Genomic DNA, 12,878 nt, shown 5'->3' with positions numbered 1-12,878 from the left:
AAGAAAATCCACAATGTTACAGCCATCACAAATGACAGCTTGAGAAACTGACAGCTGACAGTTCCTGTGTGGCTGTACAATGTTTTTTATCTAAAATAGTAGAATTCTATCATCGTAGCTCTTTTTATGTTAATAATATTTATAATAAGCGACCCACCCCGGCATAGAATTTCTTTACATATATCTTCGCACCTAACTTTTCGTTAGTTTACGATCAAAATACGCTTCCGAGAAACACATATCCGTAAATATCTTTTTACTTGCTTAACGATTTCTTCTTAAATATTTATCAGAATGTTGATATACTGTAATTGTAAATTATAATCTACATTTTTAAGTGAAAGACTGAAATATTTCGTATTTTTTTTATTATTTATTACAAAAAAAAAACAATATCCTACTATATTTAAAGTTTGAGGCTTAGAGCAGTTTGCGGTTTTCAGTTTGGTTACCGTAATGTTGGTCCTGCAACTTTATAAAAAAATAATTGAATATTTACAATTTTTTTAATGTATTTATCCCTCAACCACACCATAAGCCTATGAAAGTCATGGGTAGGAAAACTTTTATTGTCCATGTTTAGTACAGGAACATACATAAAATCACTATTAATACACCATTTAGAGGATTGGGAGAGCTCTTTAGGGTTTAATCTATAATTAAGTTGTTGAGCTTTTTGTTTTTTGAATGTAAAGCCAATCTCTCGGTTCCTTTAGTACTTGCATCAATTTTGCTTCTGGTGAATTCGCCTTTGGTTCATGCATGTACTCCCATTTCTGTAAAGAGACGAAATCATAAACATCGTAATGTTTAAGCGATTATAAATTAATAAAATTGGTGTACAAATTAACACTTACAGCATTTAAGGGAAGCGACATAAGTATGGATTCGTATCTGGCTTCGGGAGTGTGGAGGCCAAATTTAGTGCCTCTGTCGTATATCAGATTAAATTCAACATATCGACCTCTACGGAGCAGCTGCCACTGGCGTTCATAATAACCGTAGGCATCCTCCTTGTGCTTTTGAACTTGAAACAAATGAAAAAAACTATTAAAGATAACTTAGTAAAAAACTGTTAAAGATAACTTGAATGTGCGCGCCAAATATATGAATTAAAAAAAATTTCATTTACTGCCATAAAGTTCATTAAAATTGATTATTACGAAGCTTCAAATTATTGATTATACAAATATAGGTATTTTGGAAATGTTGCCATCCGCCATGTTGTGAATTTATACCAAATTCTGTAAATTTTTCGTGTAAGGTGTGGTGGAAGGTCTCGGTCGTGGCTAGTTACAGCCCTACCGACAAATATGTGCAGTTAAACGATTTAGCGTTCCACTACGATGTTGCGTTAGGACAGATTTGGTGGTATGGGTTTAATATAACTGCCATACCCCTAACAAGTAAAAGACTACCTAATCACTTACCACCAGCTGAGATTGTACTTAAAAGCTAACTTTTAGTGGAGAAAAGTATCAGCCGTTAATAAAATAACATTTATCCTTACCTATTGGTAAATAACTGGGTATAACTGCTTCGGCGCACGACGTTACGAACTCAAAGGCACTTTGCTGATTGGGGTGGTCGATATCATCGAAGAATATTCCTCCTACACCCCGTCGTTCTCCCCGATGGGTGATATGGAAATAGTCATCACACCATTTCTTGAACCTGGTAACGCAAAAAAACCAAACATTACAAATACCTTTGATCAAACGACCATAAGTCAGACTCTCCTATAAAAGACATTTATTAATTTTGAGTATACTCAGGCTTTGAGTTCGTTTTCAACTCCATGCGATTGATGTAGTGCATATCAAGGAATAGGTATTTTAACTGATTTCCAAATAACACTATGTTCTGCCGCTCGTATCCATCCAGTGGGGGCTCTACCAATACTAAGTTTCAGGCGTGGAACCATTCCAGCTGCCCAGAATGAGTTTGTTTTATCTTTGCAGGGTTTCAATTACTAAGAATAATAAAAAGAATTAGATCTCATCGAAATGGAAAACGCAAACTTAGTTTACTACTAAGAAGTATGGTCTGGTCACCAGGTACTCACTTTTCATAGTAGCTGGCATCGTGCGCGTCGCAGGCATGTTTGAGTGTCATATGGAAATGTATCGCGTCTTCTTCGTTAAGGTAATAGGGAGTCAAGTCTGTACCACCTCCAAACCACCAGTGGACCTCTGTTCACACGGTACACAAGTATTTTAATTTTTTAAAGAACTCTTACTTAATTTTTTGAAACATTTAATGTTTCAAAAAATACCTTTTATTTTCGTGACAAGGATTAAGACGTCACAGTGTTACCACAAGGAAAAATTAACCAAATAAGTATAAAAATATTTCATTCACCATTCTTATCCTCGACCTCGAAGTATCTGTAGTTGAAGTGTATGGTGGGCACCATGGGGTTGCGCGGGTGGATGACAGCGCTCACGCCAGCCGCAAAGAACGGTAGCTCTTTGTTCTCAAAGTTTTTACCTCTACAAATATTTCGCACATAAACATTTCATTATCTTGATGTTTCATTACCTCAAAGAAAACGATGTTTAACTCATTACATCATATATTAAATATTCAAAAATTACTTTTTCTATTACCTGCTTTTCATTTGCTGGACGGCAGCAGGAGGCAGCTTTCCAGAAACCACGGATATGTTGACGCCAGCCTTTTCAAACACCCTACCATCTTGTAAAACGCACGTAATCCCTCCTCCACCCTCTTTTCGTATCCAACGATCTACTTTGAACTTTGATTCCTATAAAAAACAGTAGAATTAAATTACCATAACCTTAAATAAACATTTCATAAAATGAGCTTTTATTCATACCGGCGATGGTAAAAATACATCGTTGTCATAATCATACTCGTCAGCTGTTTTTTCGTCTTCCCATGCCTACAAACAATTTTTTTATTTACATCTCTAGTTAAATTCCATAAGCTATATTTTTTTCATCACACTTGTCCGTAATCCTATCACATCGTCATAAGGCTCAAACAAGATATTAGACACGCGTGTTTTATTTTAGATTACCATACGTGTCCTTTATTTATGATGACCCGATTATGTTTAGTTTGTACCATGTTTGTACCCCACTGCAAGGCATATATGTATGCAGATGGACCATTTTCGATTTAGCCGGGTAATAGATTCTTTTTTTTAAATAAACAAATAGGTTTTATGCAAATAGAAGGCATTTCCTTAAAAATATTTTTCATATTTTTACATTTTCAATTATTAATAAATGAACGTTAAATTTTATCAACTTATTCGCAGTTCATAACTAGTTAAGTTTAAAAACATGTTTCAATACGAATACATGTTTCGAATATTGCTTTTATTATATTTTTAATATAGGCTGTATGCCACGAACGATGCTGGCTGTATATCGGTTTACTTCGACATTTTCGGTCTATTGTTACATTTTCCGTAGGTAGTAGGTATTATGTTAATATTTTCGGTCTATTGTTAATAATATAAAATATCCAGTTTAAATTGGAAAGTTGATCAATAGTGGACTTTACTCCGCTGGGAATAATAATCGAGGCACTACTCGCGAGTGAATAACCTGTTTCAACCAAAATCTACAAATCGAAACTTTCATACTGTAGAAAAACAGACAAAAATGGTGTTATTTTCTGAGAACGTATTTAAAAGTTTATCCCGTTCTATTCCTCGCAAGTGTAATGAAAATCGTGTTATGAAACGCGTATGGTACCTACATTACTTGTTACACTCATGTGCCTCATACCACCTCGACTGTAAAATGTAACGTAAAATTACTAGATACATAATTATTCACTATTCTAAATTTGGAACCACTCTTGATGAATTTTATTTGAATTAATATAAATATTGTCATTATAATATTAATGTTATTACTATAATACTTTATTTTTATATGAGAGCTATGAAAGCTTTGCTACATTTTTATTTTTTTGGGTGACTTTATTTAATAATAAGTAGAAATTTTGTACCAAAATTAATGCACATAGTTACCTGGTAATTCTATTTTGAATACAAAATTTATTAATAATAATAGAAAATGATATTTGGCAAACCTCATCCTCTTCTTTTTCCAAAGCCCTACAGAATTCTGACTGTATTCTCATGATAAGCAGTTCCATCTGTGTCTTCATATCATCTGGATTCTTCTCCAACTGGCTGATTGGTGTCACAGGATCAGCCATGTAGTTCCTGAGCTGCATTATTTCCTTTGCCTCAACTTTATTTTTGTTTTGTTTGTATTGATTGTATGTGACACATCCTGCCCCTATTATGGCCGCAAAGTAGTAGCTAAAATAAAATTAACTTTTATGTACAATTTTCTACCACACTGGTATGGTAGCATATGATATTAAACTCGAGTTTTAAAAATAATGTAATGTTGCAAATCATTAATAAATAATAAATAAATAAATATAATATGACAATACACACATTCACGGCCCACAGCCTTAGACCCAGAAAGCAGGGTTGCTGCCCACTTTCCATACAGCACAAAAAAAAAGACTTAGATCCTCATCCATCGACCTCAACATAAATCTTTTTACATTATGTTTATATTAGTGTGGGTATAAACTACTTCAAACCATACTATCTTCATATTTTTATAGATATTTGCATGCTCTTCTCAATATAAAATATATAACTCCTAGATCCTAACTAGATCTTTGCATATTTAGATATATTAATAATTTACGACCAATTGGCGCAATGGGCAGCAACCCCGCTATCTCAGCCCAAGGCTTTGGGTTTGATTCCCACTACTGAAAAATGTTTATGTGATGAGCCAGACTGTTTCCAGTGTCTGGGTGTTTATATGTATATTGTTAGTATTTATGTATATTATTCATAAATATATTCATCCAAAATTAACATTATAATATTAGAATGGCTTAGAGTTTTCATTTTTCATAACCAACACATTAATAAGTGTGATATTACTGTTCTTTCATATTTATATTATTATTTTGACTTTTTTATATTATTAAGCAAATTTCTCTCGATTAACATCTCCAAGCTGTAATTAATTCTGACAGATTCGGATTGTTGAACATATATATTTAGTTTAGATAATATTTTAAATTACACAAGAGTTAGGTATAGAGAATATCCGAAATTTAGCTAATATTATTGGTTTCTGATAAACCTAAATGACCTCATTTAAACAATTTAAATGACAATGTTTCACAGCAATTGAGATAAGTATAGTTATCATATTTGGGAAACTAGTTTGTGGCAATGTAGTCAAATTTCGAAAAACTTGTTAGGTTGCATTAAGATAAATCGTATCTACCATTACGATAAGAGAACCTTCAAAACCGGTAATCGAGGATCACTCTTATGAATGTTGGTTCTCATAGTTTTAAGGATAAAAGCGACTAAAATCCATATGTTTAAATCCACAATGAAAGCAATTGGTATCAGACATGAACCGTATAATATTTCATTTAACTTTCCACAAAACAAACTTTAGCAATTCAAAAGATGTTTACATGAACGGAGTCACGTATTTCCAATTAGAATCGAAGCAGTAAAAAACTCACGTTAATGGCCGATCTCTAATTTTCTTGTAACTTTCGACATATGCGAGGGTCTTAAAACTCCTTATAGCTACTTTGAAAGACATTTTTAAATAACTATATAGGCGAATATTGTGAACAAATTAAATCCCACAACACGCTACGTTGACAGATGACCGCCCGTCGGTGACGTTTGTATGTTTGACAAGTGACACTTATCGTGATAACATAGTTTTGTTTGCGCTCTGCGCGCCGCCTGGCGGCAGCGGCCGGAGGCGTTATCAGCTGTAGAATTTTCCTCCGCAAGGCGAGCGGCGAGCGACTAGAAACCTGCATGCGCAATATGTGTTCATCTCTTTCCGTAGCACGTGCGGCGACATCGATCGGCCTCAGCGCGCTCTTTTCGGCCAGTCCGCGGCGACCCGTGTGGCGGAGCGTGTCAGCAGCCGCGCGTGTGCACTGTGCCTCCCGGTATCGATCCGCCAGCCCCAGCAGACCGCATTGCCGTACATTCCTCGGTGCGGAGGCGGTGCCTCGCCTAGTTTTCGTCGATTGTCCGCGTGGCGGGCGCGTCGGCGTCGGCGACGGCCCGGGCGGCCCTGCGCAGAACGGAGCGGCGCGGGAGCGACCGACCCTCCTGCCAAAACCGGCTCGCTGTCCGCGGCGGACGGCTGTGATGTAGCCGCGGCCGGTGAACGAGCGGCCTTCGGACAAAGGACCCGCGCCACACGCGTTCGCGATGAAGAAGTTCACGTTCAAGGGGGTGCTGGACGGGTTCCGCAGCTCGGTGCAGGCCGCGCCGCGCGGGACCGAGCAGGAGATCCAGGAGACGCTGCGCGCCGACCACTTCCAGATCAAAAAGGTGAGTCGCACCGCAGCAGCGAGAGCTGGTGGGAACTTCGCGAGTGGAGGAGGCGTGTTTAAGAAATCGGCGCCTTCGCTGCCGCGGCCAGCATTCCGTCTCGCGTGCTCTGTGTTGTGTAAACTACGGTCCGTTGACACGACATGCCTGCGGATCAAAACATTCGCTCCGCTTACGAGCGCTCTGCACATTTCGCAGATTTTCTTCACTCGCGGTGGGGAGCTGGCTACATTCAGTTCAGCCAGATTGCCGAGTGGGAGGATTCATTTCGGTAGTAAAGAGCGATAAGTTTACATTGTTCCGCGCGCTGACGTCAACCCGTCCTTGGCCATGTCATCTGTTAGCGCAGTAAACATAATCGACTTAGTGCTTAGCTTGCCCATCGGTAATTTTATACGCGTTCACCTACTTACCTACATCGTAGCCTTCCATTTGAAACTGTATACCTGTTATGGTGTTGGTACAATAAATAACCGAGGCCTTGTAGGTGGCAGAATTGCGTTGATATTGAGCTGATAACAGATTAGATATCTAAGCCCTGCACTTAATAATACGTAAACTTTTTGTTTTATGAATCAAGATAAATATAAAAAGATGCAACTACATATTATCATAAGATAATTAATATAAAATAACATATCCTTTAGCTATCGCACCTTTGTTGGTTTTACCTGCATAATCTTTGTTAATTAATATTAAAATGTAGGATATTTTACAAATATTCTAAAAATATAAACTGCGGAAGAAACGTTCACAAGAGAAAACTTGCGAACAACAAAACAAAGTTTGAAAATCGCCAAACGCCTTCACAAAAAATTCTTATTTATTGTTCCAATTCCTTCCTTTAGTTTCTATTGTTCCTTTTTTTTCACTTTATTAATTTATTCATTCGTTTCTCATTCCTTTTCATAGATATAATTTTTATACAATTAAACGCGTAGTTTGACTGAAGACAAAGGTACTATTTATGTCCAGGCATAAATTCATAAAAAGTTAAAGCAACGGAAAAGGAAATTGTAGAGTAGGTATGATGGTACGTACCTACACCTACATATTATGACGGTGGTGTTACAACAAAATACAGTGTTAAGTTGTGATCTAGCTTCTTTTTTGTCTGGAATCTTACTTATTACAAAAAAAACTATTTCATATTGCCGTTGGTAGGTTGACTAACTAAATAACATTGTTAAATACGAAATATTTATATTTTGCGTTGACGCCTGTTTAAGGCAATTTAAAGTCAACAATTGTAACCGCTAGGTAAATTGTTGACAATATCACTCGCGCGGTTTGGTCCGATCCCTCGAAGTGCGTTTTTACTCACATTTTGTATATATCGGGGGTCAAGACTGTTCTGGATCTTATTTAAAACACAGTACAGGATTCTCAACGAAGAATTAGCACTGTTTGTTAATTGTGTTTTACATTGCGATAATCCCAGGTAAATAAATAATCCCGGCGGCATAAATCATTTTAGAATTTTAACTCGAATACTGGACTCATTAGTAGCGCCAAAACAACAAATGATATCTGTCGCACCCTAAAAAAAACATGCAATTACAGAAAAGCAAGGAGAATAATATTATGGACAAACAGAAGCAGAAATGAATGCATATTTTGCACAGTGAACTTAGAAATAATAAATACATTAATAAATGTGATGACGATGCTATTTACCGGAGATTTTTTAAATCTACTTTTTCGTTGACCTTCTATTTAGAAAACTAAAAATGGATATAATAGAATTAATGATATCGAAAATAATAAAAAGTCCCTTCCCGTCGGGGAAATTTTAAAAGATTTTTTTTTCTTCAATAACAATTTCTCAATGGTCTGATTATTTATACGATTCTTTATAGATAAAGCGTTTTCAATTCCTATTTATAATATAAATTTAATTTTAGTGAACGAACTTCTTATGTCTAAATCAGCCGCTTATTTCGATTAGGACTAAATGTTTTTCTCATCTTTCCCATTTCGTTTGAACAACAGAAGATTTTACTTGCAAGATAGTGCTCATTTTATTTCGTCTTAATAGAGAAAGCTTTCAGCAGTTCCTTTCAATGTTTACTCACGATTCGAAATCTAAACCAATTACGAGATACGCAGAAAGCAACAAAACCAACTGTCATGTTTTATGTAGTACCTAATTAATCTACTGTTTACATAGAGACAGACATGTGCCCAACTGTGGAACTTTTATAGGTTAATGAAGATACTAAATTATTTCACTGATTACGAGGGATTTTAGTGTGTCTGGTGACTCTGGTATTAGTTGAGGAATTTGGTAGTGTAGACTTCGGCGAGACTTTTAGGGGCCCGAGTTCAAATCCCAGCATGCACCGGTAACTTTTCTGAGTTATGTACGTTCAGAAAAAGATTCTTCTTTTGGTACCTATTATAATAGTTTTACATTCACAATTTGTCTAATGTTAGCACATATCGTGATGTGATGAGGTAACTTAATTACATTGTTCGTCACATTCATTGACGTAATCGTTAACGTTTTAAGATTTAATTGTGTATCTTTTATTGGCGAGGTTGTATTGTATAAGTATTTCTTCAGTGCATTGTTATCGTCAGTCTTTAAGTTTAACAGATACTTATCGCCTTTTTTTAAGCTAGGCTCTTTTACTCGTTTCCCTACAACTTTTCGCTGGCATGTTAGCGCGATATTGGATTTTGAAGTATTAACGAGATGGTGTTTTAGCCATGTCGTGGCGTCACTACAAGCTCAATTGATATTTAATTGCTTAAAACTTCAATCTTAATATCTCTTTCCTTCCTTTACCTTCCTATTTGCATTTTATTCTTTCTTATGATTTTTCTGCTTTGTGTAAAATAAAAGTGGATTCATTGATTTTATTGCGAATTAAGTTACCGGAAAATAACATCTTTAAAAATTACTATTGCTCCGTTGGTAGGTATCCGAGACGTATAAAAGAAGAAGCAATTTTGAATTGTAACACAAGTATTTGAGGAAAAAAATTGTCCAATTATAAAACAAAATAATGTTTTTAGTGAAAATGATTATTATTCTAGTCCATGAAAATGAATTTCACGTCCTCCAATGAAAAGTCACCGATTAACCCGCTGACGACCAAACCACCAAGCTGAGTTGGAAGGTCGGCGACTTTGACTCGTTTGTAACTAGAAAAACTGTGTTTTACACAGTGCCAAATACAGTGAGCATATGAAAATTCTTTGAACACAGTTTTCTTTGAATGATTTTGGCCACGTGGTCAATCTATTAATGAGATTTTCCAAATACACGAGAGATAAGTGCACAAGTGAGTGCCCAAACATAGGTGCACTCTCTATTTCCTCACTCTCATAGTCCGATGGGACGGCAGCTCCGATACAATCGGAAAGAGATCAAGCGCAGGTCTGAAAGCTGTATGTGCTCTCCAAGGCAGGGGAGTGAATCATCTCCAATTTCCGAACTCCGGGCTTGTATTTAAATTTAAGTGATATAAAACCATTTGAAATTCATTTGCCCGACCCAGGAATGGAACCCAGGACGTCGTGATTTGCAATCGAACATGCTAACCACTATATGACAACGACGCAGTTAAAAAAACTAGTTATAGCGTCATAAACATTCGCAATAATTGTGCTAACACTAGATAAGGGAGACTCAACTAAATTTAAATTATACTTACATTATTAAACATAATTTATCAAGTCCTTATCGCATTTCAACATTGCCAATAAAGTCGCTAATATTGCGTTTTCCGCAAAAATTTCAATTTTCAAATCAGAGCTGTTGAATGTGAGATGTACGCAAATACTGATATTTATGTTACTAAGTTCTAGCAGTAATATTATCTTCCTGAATTCTGCAGCCATTTCAATTATTAGTAGTATACAGATGAAGATAAATCGAAACAGATTTATCATCATCATCATATCAAGCCATTACGGGCCCACTATAGGGCATCTTCTCACAATGAAAAGGGATTGAGGTCGTATCACACGCTGGCCCAGTGCGGATTGGTAGACGATGAGTGGGAATAGTTTTATTGACTCTAGCATACTAAGGAAAAAATGGTGAGAAACAAACAGTGCAAATATAAGTCCTAAGCAGGAACTGACTGAACATAATTTATTGTTATTTATTATAAACCTTTTTAAAACCTCCAATTTAAGTAAAATTGATCGGTTTCAAATCATTTTGATGTTTTGGATATCTTGTAAGAATCCTTACATCATCTAGAGAGACACTGACTAAAATTCTAAATGGCGACTTTAAACCGCCATTTTTAAATGAGAAAATTCGTGCAGTGTTCGTCTGTCGGATTTTTTAATGCTTTTAATTATTTAAATGTTATACTTTGTACGCAACAATGGCAGGTCATCATGACCTAAAAGCGCACTACTCTGAGCAGACGATGTGATTGTGCAACTATCATATATGTAGCATACATATATATAGTACCTATTACCTAATGTCCGTTTTCAAGTTGTAACTAAACAACCTCATTTTTTATTCCACTACTAGTTAGCACTAATCGTAATCTCACCTGGGGCCCTATTAGGGCCTGCTATTGTATTTGTGTGTCATGGGAAGGTAATTGAGAAAAAGTTAAAAAAGTTAGTTAGCATCATGTTTCCGAGAAGCTTCATGCTTTTTTCTTAAATTAAATGATTTTTGTAAAACAAACTTAAGGTAAACGAGCAAAAAGTAAAGGCACCCTCAAAGTCTTGCCTAGTGTGTGGAAATTTGAAACAGCTGGTATTTTTGGTATTTCATGAATCTTGCGTAAATTTCCGGGGATAAAAAGTGCCTATCATTCACAGTATAAAATATCTATCTATCTCCATTCAAATAATCAGTCAAATTGGTTAAGAAGTTTGCGCGTGAAAGAGCAACAAACATCCATCCATCCTTACAAGCCCCGGCCCACTACAGGACACGGGACTCATCTCAGCACCAGAAGGCCGTAGTCCACCACGTGTGGATTGGTAGATTTCACACGCCTTTGATTCACATTATGAAGAACATTTACGTATGCTGGTTTCCTCCAGATATTTTCCTCGAAATATAACGCCTGTTCTAAGCTTCTGGGATAGAAACATGCAGTTTGAATTCCTATTCATAAGGGGACCAATTTTTATTAAAAAAACCTTTAATGCATGAAAATATGATATTTAGGTTGCGAACTACGACATTCGTCGTTAAATCATAAATATGGTCTATGACTGTTAAGATTAAGGTCCAGTGGGAGGCCCTGTGGAAGAATTTACTTCATGCGTCTACGGAATAAATAATGTTATTGCTTTATTCTGTCTGTCATATCTCGTAATATGTAGACGAATATTATACCATCCTCCCTTAATTAACCCCCACAGTATGCCAACACGTACAAAGTCGTAGGAAAGCAATGCCGGAACATAATATCTGAGCAATATAGGGTTTAGGAAGCTATAAAGAGTTTATGGAGTGACGTAATCAAACAACGCAACGGCCTAAGGTCTCGACACACTCACTTATTGTATCCATACATGTTGATCTTCTTTAATGGAAAAACCATTCTTAATTAATTTTACCACTTGTTTTTTTAATATTATCATTATCGTCTTATCATTAAAATAAATCCGGCTGCCGTCTCTTCAAATGACAGGACGCTCTCTTATGTCGCCATACTCCCTCCACGGCAATAGATAATTATTGAATGTTATCATATTCGGTTTAATGTGTTGTGTATTTTATTATAAACTGGTGGGTTGTGTGACCCGTGTCGGCTAACTTTATTTTAAAACAACCTTTTATTACCTGAAGGGTTAAAGCAAACTTCTAATATGAGAACTAACATAAATAATTTAAAGCAGTTTTGTACTTTGTTTAAATCTTACTAACCATTATTTATTCTTCTTTAAAAATATTAACATTACCTGCCCAGTAGATTACGACGAAAAAATAATTTATAAAATTTTTGAATAAGCACGCTATAATACGAAAGTTGGCAAAATACTTTAGTGAAATAATTATACAGTAGTGGGAATAAAGAGGAAACAAATAGAGAATACAAAGATTACATAGAACTAGCACGTTACAAGACAGATGTTGTGAAAGATGTGGTAGGAGGAATAAAAGAGAAAAGAAGAGAAGAAAAAGATTTCTAAGAACTACCACGTTGTAAGACGAACGTTATGAAAGATTTGGTAGGAGGAATAAAGAAGAACTTCTAGAAGGTCGGTACAAGGAAATACAATGCAGTTCTCTGCAGACAAAAGGAGTGAGAAAATATGAATCTATTAACGTTCTGATATAGAAAACCATAACCGTTATGTAGTCGGATAAAAATAAGGAAACAAGTTACTGAGACACTCGAGAGATTTCTTTAGACTTTGACTTTCGGAACGTCCTCTTGCATAAAATATAACGTTCTACGGTTGACCCTGTGCTTGTATTTATGACTTCATCGCACACACGCCCCAGGTGTGAAGTATATAAGCGTAAAAGCTAGCATACAACGTT

The 12,878-nt window shown here is 36.0% G+C and overlaps 2 protein-coding genes across 3 annotated transcripts in view; one reads left to right on the top strand and one right to left on the bottom strand.

Moving 5' to 3' along the window:
- Positions 1-351: 351 nt before the first annotated feature.
- LOC120629694 (oxygen-dependent coproporphyrinogen-III oxidase) lies at positions 352-5,715 on the bottom strand. 2 transcript variants are annotated; one of them, XM_039898673.1, is made up of 9 exons: positions 5,560-5,715; positions 4,072-4,306; positions 2,840-2,905; positions 2,610-2,767; positions 2,362-2,492; positions 2,066-2,192; positions 1,511-1,674; positions 858-1,027; positions 352-776 (listed from the first exon to the last, which is right to left on the bottom strand). In XM_039898673.1, exons 1-9 carry the CDS (start codon positions 5,640-5,642, stop codon positions 660-662), a joined length of 1,251 nt encoding a protein of 416 aa, XP_039754607.1. In that variant the 5' UTR covers positions 5,643-5,715; the 3' UTR covers positions 352-659. The 2 variants fall into 2 exon arrangements, with proteins under 2 accessions (XP_039754607.1, XP_039754608.1); XM_039898674.1 differs by lacking the exon at positions 2,840-2,905.
- Positions 5,716-5,806: 91 nt separating this feature from the next.
- The window catches only part of LOC120629698 (syntaxin-binding protein 5), a 288,649-nt gene continuing 281,577 nt past the window's right edge, over positions 5,807-12,878 (top strand). Inside the window, exon 1 of the mRNA XM_039898677.1 lies at positions 5,807-6,397. Within this exon, the coding sequence (XP_039754611.1) occupies positions 6,275-6,397 (123 nt within the window). The 5' untranslated portion in view covers positions 5,807-6,274. The remainder of the gene's footprint in view (positions 6,398-12,878) is intronic.

The sequence above is a fragment of the Pararge aegeria genome, chromosome 15 (assembly GCF_905163445.1).
Source record: "Pararge aegeria chromosome 15, ilParAegt1.1, whole genome shotgun sequence".
Taxonomy (NCBI): Eukaryota; Metazoa; Arthropoda; class Insecta; order Lepidoptera; family Nymphalidae; genus Pararge; species Pararge aegeria.
Note: the sequence above shows the minus strand (reverse complement) of the source record. Positions and strands in the feature narration are given on the sequence as shown.

Coding starts and splice junctions, on each gene's coding strand:
- LOC120629694 (XM_039898673.1), bottom strand. CDS start 5,642: ATGTCTTTCAAAGTAGCTATAAGGAGTTTTAAGACCCTCGCATATGTC. Junction 2,493..2,609: donor GTCCAGCAAATGAAAAGCAG/GTAATAGAAAAA, acceptor AAATATTTGTAG/AGGTAAAAACTTTGAGAACA. Junction 1,028..1,510: donor ACCCAGTTATTTACCAATAG/GTAAGGATAAAT, acceptor ATTTGTTTCAAG/TTCAAAAGCACAAGGAGGAT.